This window comes from Haliaeetus leucocephalus, unplaced genomic scaffold (assembly GCF_000737465.1).
Source record: "Haliaeetus leucocephalus isolate CR32 unplaced genomic scaffold, Haliaeetus_leucocephalus-4.0 Scaffold187, whole genome shotgun sequence".
Taxonomy (NCBI): Eukaryota; Metazoa; Chordata; class Aves; order Accipitriformes; family Accipitridae; genus Haliaeetus; species Haliaeetus leucocephalus.
Genome location: NW_010972623.1, coordinates 547,294 through 565,111, shown reverse-complemented (window position 1 = coordinate 565,111; position 17,818 = coordinate 547,294). Strand labels below are relative to the sequence as shown.

At 42.5% G+C, this 17,818-nt stretch overlaps 1 protein-coding gene across 1 annotated transcript in view; it reads right to left on the bottom strand.

Moving 5' to 3' along the window:
* Positions 1-11,851: 11,851 nt before the first annotated feature.
* The window catches only part of SLC44A1 (solute carrier family 44 (choline transporter), member 1), a 65,278-nt gene continuing 59,311 nt past the window's right edge, over positions 11,852-17,818 (bottom strand). The window contains exons 14-16 of the mRNA XM_010565211.1: positions 17,131-17,367; positions 15,486-15,566; positions 11,852-13,231 (exon numbers count right to left, since the gene is read on the bottom strand). Of these exons, the coding sequence (XP_010563513.1) occupies positions 13,208-13,231; positions 15,486-15,566; positions 17,131-17,367 (342 nt within the window). The 3' untranslated portion in view covers positions 11,852-13,207. The remainder of the gene's footprint in view (positions 13,232-15,485; positions 15,567-17,130; positions 17,368-17,818) is intronic.

The window sequence follows — 17,818 nt, the reverse complement described above, 5'->3', positions numbered from 1 at the left end:
ACAGGGCTGTCCTGACCTGGGGCTGGTCTAGGAGGTGTCTTCGAAGATTGGAGACTTCATTGCACCAGGATTATTTTTGAGGTGAAAGATTTCATGCCCTGGGCTCTCAGGAGACAAACTGCCCTTTGCTGGTTTGTTAGAGGCCTAGAACAGATATACAAGGGAGCAGTTTACTCTTACAGGAGAAATTAGAGGTGAAAAAAAATGTTGCACTTTCCTTTCAGAGAGCTGCACTCACTCTCCAGTCGGGATAGCGGAAGCACCATTGCTGGGGGGCTTCCAAACCCAGGGAGTGCCATGCATCCACTCACACTGTGGGAAGCAGTTGCACATTGCTGGCGTATTAAATTAGATTCCTTAATAAGCTCTGAGCTGCCAGTGAGATCCAGCAGCCCCAACAAACTCCATTTTCTAGGACGTCACAGAAATAGCCTGCAGTGAGACGAGCACGGCTGGTTTTGTTTCCTGATCTTCATGCACAGGGGAAAGAGCAGGCCTATCATGCCCCGGAGGAATAAATATGGCCCAACGCATGCCGAGTTGAACCTAATGGATTTATTTATGGAGGATATTGCAGAGCCGAGCGTGCAGCTGGACGGCCGCACCACCTCTCCCAGCTGAGTGAGGTCCGTGAGGGGGAGCTGTGGACAGCCTAAAACCTTCCCAGCGAGCATTTGTAACCATGCACTCCTGGCTGTGCTTGGGGGAAGGGTAAGACACAGAAAATTTGCTCGTCAGCACAGGTCTGAGCACAGCATTCAGCAGAGAAATTCCTCCCGGTGACAGCCCATGATGAAAATCACTTGCTGGCTTCTTTGTAGTGTTGCTTAATTGAACACACAATGAGTTTCAGGGAATATGCAGCTCCTGTGATGCTATTTTGGTGTCAAAGCTACTCTATCAGCAGCCCATTCAAAATGGGGTTATGATGAAGCACCGATCTTATTAGCTAATTGTGCTTGCTAGTCTACGGTTCTGTATTTCATGGCCAAATTACAATGGTTGGCGGATGGGCTCTGCAGTCAGAATACTTCTAATTCCCCCTGGATTTCATTATTGTGACTGCAAAGGAAGGAATAGAATAGCAGATGAAGCTGTTGCTGTTTAGGCTCATGATGCTGCCTGTGCCTTGTGCTAAGCTGTGCCCTTAAGCTGAGCAATTTGGCAGGACTCATCTGGAAGAGTGAAAACACAAATTTTGTATTTGTCTAGGCTTTTTTAATACAAAAAAAATTAACCCTTTGGCTCAGGAGCAGCTTCTGTTTTTTTCCAAGGAGTAGACTACTTCTTCAGTTTCTGCTAGGTAAACTGTACAAACACACCATAGGTATATCTGCATATATGTGACATGCTCAGTACCACTTGCCTGCTGTGTTACCACTATCACAGCAAGATGCTGTGTTTCCTGGCTTGCAGTGGTGCATCCTTTCCTACCAGACCTTCTTAACAGTTTCTCTATCAGAACAGGCAGCAAGGACAGCTTTGCCCCCTTACAAAAGTAAGACACTCAAGCGAAGGTCTCTCCAGAAGCTCCGTCTGCTGCAAATCCAGTGATCCTCAGACTGGTTCATCTTGTCTTCATACAGTTTTCCCAGACACCTCCATGCAAATGCTTAATTCTAGCCAAAGACAACCTAGTTCTTTTTAATTGCCAGCAGCAGCAGTTGTCTTCATCCAGGGTAGCTATAATGGGTGGAGGCAAGCACAAATACACACCCTGCAAAGAAACGGACTGCTGCCATCCCTCCAATAAGCGAGGCACGGGTAATGCTCTTCAATCGCCTCTGAGATTTCCTGCAGCCCACTCCTGAGGAGGGTCTCCATATTCTGGCATGTCATTTACAGCTTATTGCCTTTTCCATTTATTGGCTTTTCCATTGCCTTTTCCGTAGTTACTAGCCTTTCTAGCCTGATCCCTCCAGAAGGGTTAGCTGGAAAACATCTGCAAGAACTCAACAGGGGAGGGCATAGCTACAAGGTGCAAATACAAGGTGCTCTGCAGCCTGGACACTAAGCAAGGCTTTGCCATTGCTGGGACTTACCCCGGCTGACATCCTTCCTCCCACTTTCTTCACTGTGTCATGGCTGGGGCCCTTCTGGAGCCCAAGCACAGTTTGTGGCCACATATCAAATGTTCAGCTTGCTTTGAGCAACAGTTGCCCTGCCCCCATGGCTCAAAAACTCGATGGGCACTTTTTACTTGTCCTGTTATGTGCTGTTCTTGAAGTAAGTCCAGATTATGATTACAGGAAGGTCGAGGGCCCTGGCCCATGAACACAATGATATGAACATAAATGTTGGGTTTGTGTACAGTTCTCCTACATTCTTCATTCAAGATTTCCTTCCTTATTCTTTCTTTCTGAAGCGTAATAGCTTTTCAAGCTGTACATCTGGGAAATTCAGACCTGCGCACTCTTGTGCTGGGTTTTTTGGGGAACAAATTCTATTTTGATAAAGCTCTTAAGCTTCCTCTTCATCATAAACATCATGAAACTTAGATGCTCTTCTGGCGGGCTGGTCTCCTGCTGTTATGCAATACAGGCCCTTCTGAGGTTTCTTGTCCTCATGTTGTCTCACAATGAATGGATGCAACACCACAGCTTTCAAAAGCAAGCTGTGATGCTCCTTGCCTGGAGGCAGCAGGACTTCTGTGCTCACAAGAATGAGGCAGTCCTCTGCAGTCCTCCTCCCAGGCCTTATGAAACAGGCAGCAAAGTCACGCTTTGAAATCCCTTTACTGTCTCTAGCAATGTTCCAACCTTAGGTATTAAAGTCAAGTTTTGCTGTTGCCATTAGGGGTTGTGCAATTTGGACAGGTTTGGAAGGGACCCAGCAGCACCTTCTAACAAGTGAATTTTTCCTTCTTGCAGAAAGCAGGCTTTTGCGGTGATGTTCCTGGCCTGGGATTTGAGACACCTTGTTTCAATCCAGTTCTGTCATAGAGTGCTTTATGCATGGTTTGCTTCCACTTATCAGAAGCTTAAAAACCAAAATAAAACCCTGAGTTCTCTCAAGATATTCTTCTGAGCCCTCCCTCCCCCCTTCCCTGGGACTGACATTGTTACCGTTCTTGCTGCTCCATCCTTCTGTTGATGAAAAGTCAGGGAAATGAATCCCAACACAGAAAAACATGGGATACTGAATTGCATCCTGAGCCAGGAACGCTTTCACTGAAACCAAAAGTGTCGGAAACAAATCAGAAGATGACTTACGGTGAAAGGAAGTCAGGATGACTTCATGTATGTAATGAGCTACCAAGGCCCACTAAAGGACTGGAGGGGGTTTGCTAGTAGACTATTGAGTTTTTAGATATTTAAGCATCAGAAGAGGGATGAGTCTCAGGTATCCATGTCTGTATTATTTCCCTGTGACTTTCGCCCAATTCAGTGCCTTGTCCAGCTGCAGAGAGGCATTTTTATATCCCAACCTCCCACATAGCCTTACCTGCCTCTGTTTCATTTGTACCTCCTCTTGCAGTATCTGAGTGCCTACTGATCTTTATTAATGTACTTACCTTCACGGCATCAGCATCAGCTGGGAAAGGGAGACACAAAGACAGCAAGTGATGAGCCCCAGGCTACAAGGGAGGTCTGCGGTGGAGTAGCAGTGTGTTGGCCCCAGGTGGGTGTCCACATCTTTGAACAATCCCTCTCATACCTGGAAGCCCCCGGAGCAAAGCTGGGGGGATGTGGTGGGCCCTACAATCAGGCGAGGTGGCCAGACCACCCTGCCTCTGTCTGACATTGCCAATGCCTACTGAATGTTTTTTGCCCAAGGTCTGCATTCCTCCAGGACTTAATATTTAAAACTAGAATACAGCTAAGAGCTGTCAGAAAAGTAATTAAAATCAAGGGACATCTTATCACTATTTCTGGGACTGTGGCAGATTCTTTTTTTTTTTTTTTTTTTTTTGGGGGGGGCAAGGGTTCAGGCCTGTGATTTCTTCTTCAAAGTATTGTGGTGTGAAATACCTGCTCACCCATTTATTTGTCTCCCACTTGATTACTGTCAGCTGAGGTAGCTAGATAAAACAATTCAGTAGCTTCTGTCATAGGCTTTATTTCTAGTTTTGACTGCTCTAGCAAGGGTCTCAGAAAATCTGCACTGGCACTGGATTTTCTTCCACTTTATTTTTAGTGTATCTAAGGTAAACAAGGACTGAGCATTAGATGGAGATTATGGCAGTAGGTGTCAGAAAAACAGCTTTTTTATGTGCTCTGTGTGGAGGAGTGCAAGCTCCATCCATTTCACACATTCATAATTCAAATAGTAATTAGAAATTCTAAATAATCTCTCCCTGGGCACTAGCTAATCTTCATTAAACATCTAAATACCAGCGACTAAAACTGGGTCAGTTCCTCAGTGGCCCCCCGTGGGACGAAGGAGCCGTGCCAAACTTCAGCAGTGCAGGATCTGGTCTCACTGGCTCAGAGAAGAAGCCAGTTTGCTGCATGCTAAGAGTTGCACACAGAGGGCTCCATCCTTCACGCGAGGCAGGAGAGCTCCTTCAGCAGCCAAGGAGCTGTGCTGTCCTGCAAGCAAGGAGACTGGTCCTTCAGTTGTGGTGGGAGAGCAGGGCGACTCAGGGAGCAGGGATATGAGGAGGTGTCTGCCCGTGCTGTTCTGCAATTACAGATGCCAGCAAGCAGGTCCTGAGGCTAGCGTTCAGAGGTACATGATCACTGTAGCAGCATGTCTTGGCCGTGGGAACCACTGTGTGGCTGAAGGACAAATCCTGCTTTTGCAGCTCCAGTCCTCTGTCTCCAGGTCCCTGCTTTCCCGCCTGCTAATAGCTTCCTGGGTTTTCTTGTCCACTCCATCCCAGTGTCCTCAGGTTTTCTTTTCACTTCAAGCCCCATGTCCCATTCTGTTCTCCCTGCAAGTGCTCCTCTCACTAGCCATCCCCAGCCCACCTTTAGCCCCTTCACTTTTTTTTTCCTGGAAGCCACCAAACTTTTGTTTCAGGGCTATGGGAATCAGCGTTGCTCTCCCCAGACAGCCCTTCAGTCCCTTACTGCTGGAGATGGTGAGGAGAGTCAAAGAGCTCCTGTTCTGCAGTTCTGACACAGCCAAAACCCAGTGGAAGCCAAACAGGGTTTTCATAACCTCTATGTGACGTGCCTCCTGCCCCTAACACCTCTGCTGATGAAGAAAGGCATCTCTGGAGACTCTTTTGCTCCATGCAACTAAACCCATCTAGCCAAGCAGCTTCGCCCTTAATAAACCATGAAAAAGACTCTACAAGCCAAGGGAACATACCTTCGGAGGAACAGCAAAACACTGAGACATGCAGCAAAACAGTTGGGTCCACAGCACGGGACCTGCCTGTGTGCAGAGGTCCTGCTTGATGGGCTGGCTGGTCCTTTTCCCCCCTAACTGTATTTAGTGATTTGCCACAGAAGCTGCAGCCTCTGGTTCAGAAGTGGCAGTGGTTCCCAGATAAAGCAAACCATCTTACGCAAATGCAGTGCTGAAATGGTTTGCAGTAAAGAGTAATACAAGCAAGAAAACATGGTTCAGCTTGGCTTATTAGTGTATTAAAAAAAGTGGCAGTAAAGAAAACAGAAATTTGCTGTGCCCATGGGAGGGAGAGGAGAAAGGAAGGAGCCTTTGCAACTCCACATGCCTCTGCTAGTAAGATTACACAGGTGCTGTTATTAATTGCTTCTATTCACCATCCATCTTCAGCTATTCAATCTTGTTAGAACAGCTCTGCAGAACAGGGACCCTGCTGTGGGAGCAGGGAGCATGTACAGGACCTTGCAGAACAAGGAGGTGGCCCCACAAGAGGTGCTGCACTGGGATGTACCGTTTGCATAGCTCATAATACATAATGAGATTTCCTTCATCCCTCCCTACTCTGCATTCCCCCTAAGCTGTCCCTATAAGGCAAAGCATACGTTATTAGCCACCCTGCTCCAGATAGTCTTAGCAGTCCTGAGAGTCCTCCATCCCAGGTATGAGCAAGGGACTGTGTGCATGTGTGATGGTGACCTCCATTTCCACAGTGAAGACTTTAGCAACCTCTTCTGCGTGAGACTGACCCTTCAACACACCCTGTAGCTTACATACCAGGGAGGCCAAGGAACCTGGTGATGGGTGAAACTGTTGGCATAAAGTTAAAGGGGCAGTTTCCTATCCCCAGGAGAGAAGCTGAAGAGCAGAAGGTTAGAGAGAAGAAAGAAAGAAAAAAACCCCCACCTTTGCTTTACAAAACCCCATTCACCCCACCCAGCTCAGCAAACCATTAGCATCACAAGGCTTTTCTTGGCACTAGGACAGTGAGAGAGCCAAGAAGGCGTGCCCTGCACTACTGCAGCTACTCAGCTAAAGAGCAGGCACAGAGCAAGCAAAGCTTGAGCAAAGATTTGGATGGGCTCTGCTTGCTTTTGGGGATGTGAGATAGTATTCCTCAGAAGAAGAGCAGGGCTTAGCACCCCACAAGGAAGACAAACAAGTTTTTCTTACTTAAAAAGAAAAACTTTATTTTGATACATTAAAAAAACTATACATTTCTTAGACTAAAATACAGTTTTGCATCAGTATCCTGGCACAATGTCAGTTTACACAGAAAATCTAAGATTAGATCAGCACTGTTAATTTCCCTTCTCTTCCTGCATTCACAGCTTGCAGTATAAAACATTTCAAGTTCTCAAGACAACAATAAACAGTGTCACATTTACTTTTCCCATTCCAAAAGGAGGTGGCATTCCACTGGAAAAAGGAGCACTTTTTAGTTGATCTTGATTCAATGTAAATCACTAAGCCAGTCCAGGGGTTTGATTGCCCTGTTAGAAGTATGAGTGAAAGAAGATGAAAAATCTGTTTCCAGATGAAGCTTTGATGGACTATGACAATGCAAGTACTGTCAAGTCTTTAAAATCTGTTCAGAAGATTCTCCTTTTTCCTTGGGGTAATTGCTATAATCAGCAACACAATCCACCGTATAGAAATAATTCCTTTCTATAGGTATAGGATTCCACCTTCTTTCTTGCTCAGAAGAGCTCCAGAGCAAAATAAAAGCAGGGCACAGGGGATGTTGCTGTGAGATGCCTGTGAATTGGAATGTGAATTTTCTTAACTACTGTGAAGATCCTGCAGATTTTCTACCTGTGAAATCCTGTTCTCCATGGATCCGCCTAACTTCTGGCAGCTGCTTTCTAGCCTACATTAGAAACTAAATCACCTTTCTGTTTCGTCCTCCCTCACTCTCCTAGGAGACACTATCTCATTGTCTGCGGCACTGTTTTTCTAGTAAGAGATATTCTCCCTTTTCAGTTTGAGCAGGGAGGGACCCAACCAATACTAATACTGGAGCACAAGCAATATTTATTTGAGAGTTAAAAATTACGACTTTCGTAGGAACTCCAGTCAGTGCCCAACTTCTGCTGGGTTTCAGGAGTAATCAGCTTCCTAATCTCACAAAACCTTCCTGAAATACTCCCTAGCTGCCCCTATTTCACTCAAGCCAGAGGGAAGCGGTGGTGTGCTTGAGGAATGGTAGCCACCTATGCTGCCAGCATCTTCCATTACATACTTAGAGAGGCCAGAGCTGTCTCTAAAGTTACTGAAATTAGCCTAGTTCTGCTATAGTCAGCTGGTACTTTTGCTCTGAATTCTTGAAACTTTGGTTCTAAGGGCAGTCCCATGTTTCTGTAGAAAAGTACCAAATGCTTAAAACACCAAATTCTGCTCATCATATTCACATATGATGACTCGACCTCAGTGAGACAGGGGAACAGAATCTGATGGTGTTTGCTGGTTCTCTTTTAACAGATCTCCGTCAAATGAATGCCATAGTTTAGCCTCCAAATGGGTAAATTTAGATGGATTCATGCTACCTATTGTCCCTAGAAATATTTTCATAATCCTAATGTCTCTGAAGAGCTTTGGCTTGATTGCATCAGCTTGCAAACACTGCAAGACACATCACAGCTCCATCCCAGACCAGAAATTCTGCCTTTTATACATGAGTTGCATCACAAGAGAGAAGTTCCATCTCTTCTCTCACCTCTCTAAATATAAAAGAAAAAAAATACCTTGAGAACAGTATTTGCTACAGAACACAAGAAATACAAATTTACTAGTCTCCATAATCTCTTGTTATGTGATGGAAATAACAGCAGAGATGAAATAGTTGAAAGAGCATTTAAAAATGAAATATTTAGAGTAAACTTCCATCATCCGAACAAACAAGCTGAGTGCAAGAAATGCTTCAAATAAGTCTGTTAAGTTTTGTTTTGGGAAATGCAAGGGGTTTTTTTCCACAAAGATGAAATAGGATTTCTGTGGTGATAATGTGACACACAAGCTGTTCAAGAAACAATGGAGTAGTGATGTTTAGATTTAGTAAACAGTATCTGCACAGGCAAAGCCATGATTTAAAAAACAGGGATGCTGTTAGGTATCTACTTTTAGATCTTAAAAGTGTTTCTTAAAATGACTGTGCCATGCTCAATACAGCATGTAATATGCACTCGGAACCAAATGATCACTGGATGGTGATGATAAGTATAAGTCTGCTACGTGCATTTTATTCTGACTCTATAACATACATTCATAGAATACATCATAACCACTCAGAGCAAACCACTAAAGTGGATGCCCTGAGGGCACATTAAGTATGTTGTCTCCAACACTGGCTGCTCAATTGCCAGAACACTGATACAGAAAGGGCTCATTTTTGCTTTATATCCCCATTTTGTGCTGAAAGAGTAAGAGCTAGCATCCCCTGCTCCCTCCATGAAAGGGAGCACTGTGGAGCAGGCTAATTGCCTGCTGTGAAAAAAGCCCTTTCAGAAAGAAGTAACCACCCTGAGAAGGTGCTGTACAGAAACGCAGGGAGCAAGTCTTGGATTAACTCTTGGGTAAGTGGACCTTTGTACTGGGTTAGGCTGGGATGGAGTTAATTTTCTTCACAGCAGCCTGCATGGTGCTGTGTTTTAGATTTGCGACCAAAACAGAGTTGATAACACAACAATGTTTTACCTGTTGCTGAGCAGTGCTTGCACAGGGTCAAGGCCTTCTCTGTTTCTCACTCTGCCACCCCAGCAGAGTAGACTGGGGTAGGGCAAGAGGTTGGGAGGGCACACAGCCAGGACAGCTGACCTGAACAGACTGAAGAAATATTCTATACCATATAATGTCATACTCAGCAATAAAACTGGCATGTGTGTGTGTAGTTCGAAAGTAGCCATTGCTTGAGATTGGCTGGGCATTTGTCTGCTGGTGGGAGGTGGTGAGTGATTGCTTTTGCATCACTTGGGTTTCTCTTTTTTCTTTACTTAATGAACTGTCTTTTATCTCAACACTTTTGTCCCTCCAATGCTCTCTCCCATCCTGCTGGAGCTACTGAGCAAGCAACAGAGGAAGGGCTTACCTGCCAGCTAGCGTCAACCTACCACAACGTGTAACGGGGTTTTTGACTTTAAGTTCTCCCTTCTATGACATGCTTTCCTAATGCAGAAAGTCCTTGGGTTACCATGCGAAGCTAAGGCCACACGTAAAACCCCATCCTGGTTTTGGCAGCTGAGAGTGTGAACACAAGCTACTGGAAGGCTGAAGATGCAATTCTAAGATGGCCATACCATATGTTTAGTCTAGCTGTGGAGCAGCACTGAAACTGTAGAAGTGATGGGCTGCACTCCTAAGCACAGCAAGCACAGTGATGGAGTGATATCATACAAAAATAACCACCTCAGAACTTCAGCTCAGCACTCAACTCCCCCTCCCATTCAGTCCAGGTGATATCCTGAATCATTGCCTCTGGAAACTGAGAAGGCATGTGCTAAGATCGGTGGGACAAAGGGGAGCTGACTCTCTGCCACTTGGCACTCCTTTGCTGAAAGAGCAATACAGAAATGAACGGTAAAGGAACAAAAAAAAAATCTCTAGGGCTGGAAGAAGCAATGAAGGCAACACACTGCTGCTCAACTGCCAAATAGAGAGTAAAATAATGTGGAAAAAAATTAAACAATTTAAAGAATGGCATGCCTTTTTTCCTTTGAAACCTAGCTGATCAGAGGCTATGATGCAGATGGTCTGCAGAAACCAAATGCTGGGAACCAGTAATCCCATTAACTTGGTTTTGAAACCCAAATTGTCCAGCCTGAATCTCCAGTCCTCAAGCACTACTTGTTTCAGTGGACTTTGCAAGGAGATGATTTCTCTGTCTCAGCTGTCTCATTTGCTGCTCCTGCAGTGTTACTCCCAGTGCAGCATCACTCTCTAGTTAGTCTAGACTGCTTCCCACAAAGCAGTCCATATACTGGCTTTAATAACCAGCTGGCAAAGAAAGTACTTAATCCATCACAACTGGCAGACCCCAGCACCACTACTGCCAACTACGGATTTACATGTCAAATGTTCTCCCACTCCACTATCCCCACTAGGGAAGGAAAGCAGAGTCTAAGTTTGTCCTGAAAGGTTGTCTCTTCAGACGTCAGCCTTCTGCTTATCTCCTTGCACAAGACAGAGCTGGAAGAGGGCAGCTCATAGTTTGGTTGCAAATGAACTTCAAAGGACATTCAAAAGCTTTAAAGGGCCACTGGAAAGCCTGCATGTTGATGGAATGCCTTTTTGGCATGACTGAAAAGCTGTGCATGCCAGATATACACTCAAGAATGGTGCACACAATTTTATTAAGAACTTTGTAATGATATAGATTTGTCACTTAAACATTACAACTACGCATAGAAAAGTGTTGCCTGTATCTCTTAAACACCATGTAAATAAAACAAATTTATTTTTAAAACAGGATAAACTGCTATAAAAATGGTGCACAGTCAAGTCATATAAAAATACAAAATTTGTTTCCAACTGCAGTCCTAGTTGCAATTACAGAGAAAAGCCCCCACCCAGGACTTCCGGTGAGCAGAGAACACAAACTTGTGGAACTGGTCATGGCAGAAATTTGTTGTCAAAATGAGCAGAACCCAAGGCTTCAATCAAAACACCTCCAATAACTTCCAAACAAGGTGGAAATTAGTTTCTCTGGAAGCAACTGGGTATGCGGTAAGTCTCTTAGTTTTGGAATCCAGTTTCCAGGATTCATCTAAACTAGTTTTTAAATTTCTGTTGCTAAACCCCACTTATCTCCACAAATATCAGTGTTCAGTGCCACTGCTGTCTTGAGACACTGGTACAGCAGGAATGCCTCCTCTCCATGAAATTAAGGCTGCTCCAATGCTTATTCTACATAGTCTGAGCTCTAACCTGCACTGAGGCCTCACCAGTGCTCCAGTCTGAATCCCCTAGGTTGAAGCTCTAGTCCAGTTAGCACTTAAATGGATGTGTAACTTAACAACTTCCATACTTAGACAGCCCTCCTGATGTCAGTGGAGCTACTGATACGGTTCATTAAATGAGTGTCTAAGTGCTTGCAGGATTGGATAATTCTGACTCCCTGCCTCCCCAGCAGCCATCATTTCTAAATGTATTTTTATTTTCATACCTTTCATATAGTTTGGGTTCTGTGATATGAAAAGAGTAAATCCTTTTAATTGGCTTACTGAAAGAAAACTAAACAAATTTAAGTTATCAAATGACTTCTGGAAGCAGAAGTGAAATATTTCACTATTGCCAAAAGGTAAGAGCACTGGTTAGCTACATGATACTACATATTTTTTTTTTTTAACCTTCGGCAGCAATTTAAAAGTCTGATTCTCTGAAAGGAAGCACGGATAACTGCTTACTTATTAAACCTTGATAACACCACTTGTGCATGTCTCTACCTAGACATACCTCCACTCCATCACAAAGCTTCTGTAGAAGGGCTTTTCTCTTTCAAAAGATTTTCTTGAATGGAGTGATTGAACCATTGAGGCATTATTTATTTGTACAGAGCTTCTATTTAGTGCAATAAGTTTAAAAATTCTGCTCTGAAATATTAACTTTACATTAACAAAAATAGTTTTCTTAAAAAAATTGTAACAAAAGGAGTATATAGCATAGACAGATCATGAATTCTTAGCAAATACACTTGTAAGCATTTACCATTACAATATGCTGAACAATTGAATATTAGCATTCATATCTGGTGAGCTTCCAGACTGAAAAGAAATGTAAGTATATAATAATAATAATAAGAAGAAGAACAAGAAGAAAAGAGCACGTTCTCTTGTAATTATTTGATAACTTTAGGTAACTATCCTGGCAGTTACACTTCCAAAGAAATGTTTCTCTGCCCTTTCCTTTTTTAGCCACCCGCTACAGTACATACAAATATGGATGAAACGACAGGCAAGGAATGGTCCCTTCCACCTCCCAGAGCTCTCTGGCATTAAATGAAATGAAGCATACAGTACTTTTTTGTACAGTAGTACAGTTCATTTCTCTTCCCATCCTCAGCATCGTTGTATTTAGTCATGAATTAATCATGAGTATGGCTAAGACTGAGCTTTAACAATCTGTTATTTCAATTGCTCATATGGAGAATCCATACCCTTCGAAGGAGCGCTGCTGAAGTGTGAAGGAAGCTACTGAACTCAATGGGAGGATAGAGGGCAACGGGTATGAGGGATAAATAGGGTAAACCAGGAAGTTAATTGCATATAAAAATTATCTGTCCCCATTTTGTAGTTTCTGTTTAATAGGAGATGCAAGGGCTCCCACACACCTGAATACCTGAGGAGTTGGTTATTGTGGTATCTGATACTGATAAACAAAACTGTGCCCTGCCAGGGCTGTAAAGTAAAATGACTGCTTACAAATCCATTCAAACTAAATGAACTCTCACTGAAACCACCTTTTGAAAAACTAAATTTGAGAATTTTCTTGATTTGAAGGTTTTCCTTACATGAAACTGACCTGAATTTAATGCAAATTTAAACAAACTAAACAAGTAAAATTCTCAGCAGATTAGCAGTGTCATGGGAAATCTGTCTCTAAACGCAGTCATCATTTCAGATTATCTTTACAGTGATACCTCCTCCAGATTGTAAAATAACAAGCAGATAAGAATCAACATTTCCATGACCACAATGAATAATTTAAAAAATGGAACAATGATAAAGCTGCTTGTAAAAGCCACCCGTATGAAAAGAGTACATGTTTCACAAAAATAATTGTTAAAAAAAGTATTAAATCCCTGTTCCTTTTCTCTGATTTTGGCTGTTTATTTTTTTATATATATATATATATGTGTGTGTATATATGTATATATATACTGTTTTGGAATGTCAATGGGTTCCAATATGGCTGGCTAGTTTCAAGATGAACTTGCTCCAGAGGCCTAGAAAACAAAGCCATACAGTACAGTCTTAGACAAATGCCAAAGGACAAGGAGAAAGTGAGTCAAAGGGGACACTGGAAACCATAAAGAAAGAAGTGTGAAAAGTTTTTTTTTTTCTTGTGCCTTGATACAAGAACAGAAGGTCCAAAATGTTTCCTCATCTCTGATATTAATACCTATTTAAAATACAGCTGCACTTAGGGCATTTCACTTTTAGAACTAATTGTCATGTCTAAGAAATACTTGCATTTCAAGGAGACTGAAGTAAAACAGTATAGACTCTATTTTCAAAAAAAGAAGAAAAAAAAAATATCTATTTTTCAGACACCCAATTTTGGGACTGTAGGCGCTACTAGTACAGAATAGACTTATGAATGATCCTATTCCAGATGTAACAGAGGCCTTTATCTGTACTTTGGGGAAAGGTATCAGAAATTTCATGGAGGTAACTGCTGTGTCACATCCTTGTCAGGAAGTGAGATCCTAGTTATTTCAGAATCTATTCAACTGGAGCTGAACGCCCAAAAACGGAAGACCACTTGAGAAAACAAGGCCAAATCAGTTCCAAACAAGACAATCACATGAGCAGCAGAACTGGGAGTAATTCAGCAGGTGACACTCAGGCTGAGCCCCAAGTGCTCAGCATCTTCTCCAGCAGTCCCAAGAGGACTTTCAGCCAGTGCCAGGCTCAAGCACCTAGAGTCAAGTTCCTAAAAGAGCAAGACTACCCTTGACTTGCAAGTACTTGCTTTACCCTTTTAGAAGATGGGGTCAGTAAAGGTTTTAACTTCCAAGCTTTACGCAGTCAAGTACAAAAGTATAAGTAGCAGTCTGTGCTAGCACTGACAAGAGCATAAGCGGAAAACCACTTAAGGTAAACCAGTTGTTTGAATTAGAGGTTAATATAAAAATTTGGACTGAGATTTTTTGTGCATGTGACTAGAGGGTTTGCACACCCAATTCTCAATCATTGTAACAGCAGCTTTACATCTACAGTGTTCAGACCACTCTGAAAATCCCAACATCAGTGTCTGTTTGAACAGCTAGAATTACTCCCAGAACAAAACAGTAAATGAGCATAGAATTAGGTTTTTTTAGATAAACACAGCAGCATTTAGGCATAAGCAAATCTAGAAACTAGTATGCTATAATGAAATAGCAAACCACGCAAAGCTACACATCTATCCACTCTACAGCAGGAACCCATCCCAGCTTGGTCAAAAAGTACTCATGCAACATGGCTTCACATACATCATTGAAAAAAAAATTTCTACTGTTAGCATACACTTATTTAGATTCCATTAAGTTAAAAAATTGTCCCCATGGTAAGGAACTGAGTCAGGCCCCAAATACTCTGAGAAAGTAATGATGGAAAAATATTTTATTTCACAAAGTCATATCGCACGATGACAAGTCATACCTTGCCCAGCCTGGCTCTCCATCATATGCTCTCAGTTCTCCACCTTCCAAACTTATCCTCCTATCTGTTATCTGCACCATGTATAGCTGTTCCTTACTCCAGGCTACTCAGACATGCAATGCCTTCCTAACAGGCACACCATAAGTAAAACAGGCTGCAGAAGCATAAATGATGCATTGTTCACTGTCTGTGTATCTGACAGTGTGAGATGGAAAGAGCACACAAGAGACAAGCAACATAAGTAGTTGGCAATAAAAACAAACAACTGGGAGAAATGTCATTTGAGCAGGTTGAAAGGAATCACTGTATCCAGTTCCTTGGCACTGTATAAAATAATTTGGTAAGAGCTTTAAATGCCTGGTCCTACTTTGCAACAATGGATGCGCTCAGTAGTGTTCTTCAGGCTTTTACAGTGAACCCAAGATGAACAAAAATTGTTCAGCTCAGGGCTGAAAAGAGGATTAAAGCCAGAACAGCCCAATGAATTCCAGAGCCATTGTCCTGGTTTCAGCCATCTTATTTTAAGAGTACTCGGCAATTGGGGCTGTCTGTGTATACCACTAAGCATGCACTACTAATCCTAATGAAATGATACTGCATTTGTTTCATATGACACAGTTCCTTTCATCTTACTTTTACAGGAGATGGTCTCAGCTGTGACAAAAACTCTGCCATCCAGGTGATAGGCAAGCTCACAAACAGAAAAAGCAGAACATCTTGAGTGATACAGAGAACAAAAACTTCTCCTGAAGAAGTGCAGTCAGTAAAGACAAAGAGGGAGAAGAAGTAAAAGTGAAACTCTTGGAGGATCGCCACCTCCTCATCTGCACCTACCATTGGTTTTAGCTCTCTGCCCTCAGCTCCACCTCCCCGGACAGCTTCTTTCATAGATTTCCTACTATTCTCCACAAACTCCTGAAAAACAGTAATGAAGTGAAAAGTGCTTTCTTAGCGCAGACTCTCGACATCAAATCTCAAGACAAAACTTCAAGATGTAACTGCTCAAAATGTCAATACAACTTGCTCCTCCCACTTCTCTTGCTCAGACTTGCCCACAAGGTATCAAAAAAGCCTGCCAAATAGCCACAAGGGTCTCCCTCATTTAGTTCTGGAAGACAGACAGGTATTCGCCTCATGTGCTGTTACAACTTTTCCATTTACCATACAACGCCCTCCTTTATGGGGAAGGAAGGTAGAAGGGTGGTTGTCAAAAAAACCCAAACCAAACAAAACCAAACCTCAGAGATCCCAGTTATTACGTCCTATCCTGTGAACTATGTGTGATATTAGAACTCCATCAAACAGAGGCACTTGGAGATAATTACTTGCAAGGTCATGTTGATTTCTCTAACTTCCCTCAATTAAAATTATTAAATTTTTCACTGGATCACAGTCATCTGTTCACAAAGATTACCAAAGGTGCTAATTCAATTTTATGTAATTTTTTTCTCTTAAAGGCAAGCATTCTGTAGCAAGTTTCAGTAAACTTGACCTGCTGGTGTTTTGTGATAGTGACTGCTGACTAAAGAAACCCACAATGCTTTTACGATTTATCTGTGCTGTTTTCCGAGACAGCATGCTGCATTTTATTCTTATTCTGTGCTAAAAAACAACCCATCGGCTACCGTTTTATTTATTATATACTCTAGATTCTGTAGTGTTTTATGAAAAATTTAACATTAAGTTCTTGGCATGGCTTTCCAACAAGTAATCAGGAAAAAAAGTTCTGCTAAGAAGTCATGAGGTCTTCCTCTAGCCTACACATGGGGGTACATTTTACAGGGACATATTCTACCCACTTAAAAACATTGTCAAGAAAATTACCTACTCGACAACAAACTGGAGAGCTTGAGCAGCAGAACTTTTACATCTTGGTCTCTAGCTACAGTGAACAGGGAATAAGATGGAACAAGCAAATAAGAACTGAATTGTGCAAAGGGCCTTGACATAGCATCTAGGCTCCGGGACAGAACATAAAACCTGTTGTTTCTGTGCATGACAGACTGAGAGTCAAATTCTGGTGGCTGCCTTTCTGAAAGAAGAAAAATTCCAGTGTAGTCACTATCTGTGTGCGTGGTAGAATACTCTGATATTTTTTCTCTTTCCCATCCCAGGAGAGGTCCCTCTTAGGAAAGTACAAAACCCAAGCTGTTACCCCTTGTTTTGCTCCTTTCCATTCTGCACCATTATAATTTTCAAGAAATGATACCCAAGAGTATGATTCTGCAAGATGACTGCTCATCTAACAGCCAGCAAATAGAAGCCAATACCAGTGACGCCAAGGGAAGGAAGCATCGTTATTTATCTGATGCTCATCAGATCACACTGTTGGCTGATCAAGCCATGAACAAGACCGCAAGGTAACCCAGGTAAAAAAAAAATTACCATATTAAACTCAGCTAGTGAGTTAATTCCACTGTCAAAATACCCATTTTATGGAACCATATGCTTAGACTCACGAGACCAATGGGAAACTTACCATGAGAACTTTATCCATGTAGAATTCCCTCCCAGGGCTCCCATCATTGTATTTTGTATCGATGGCAAAACACAAGAAAAGGACATCAACAACCATTTCATAAATGGACAGGAAGCAGTGAGCAACCAGGAATGCAAAGAGGCAGACAATGATGAGTGGCAGCACCCAGATGGTGTAATCCCGTTGGTAATTCAGCAACATAATCCCAGCCAAACCTGTACTGCAGACAATCAGGACCTGAAGAAGAAAACAGTAGACAACTCTAATGGCAGAAGCCTTTTGATCTTTTTGGTTTGGTTTGGTTTGATTTTACTTTTTTAACCTACATGCTTCTTGCTCTACCAGGGCTAGAACTTAGAGGTTACAGATTCTCGTGGTAAAGACAACTTTACCTGCTGGATTCCCCACAGCCCCAAGTGTAAATGACATTTATCCATTGGTCCAGCATGTGCAAATCAGAATAGTTTCAAACACATCCTTCAACAAAAAAGGTATTTTTCAGAGCAAATTACATTTTTATACTGCTGTCATAGTTCTAGTGTTATAGAATATTCCTGTAAAAAAGAACTTTATCCTGTCAATTATAAAACCCCCAGAACTTGACGCTACCAATCAACTAACATGCAATTGTTTTTTTAGTTGGGGAGGGGGAAGAAAGTAGGCCTTAGGAGGATGGAAGTTTTTCATT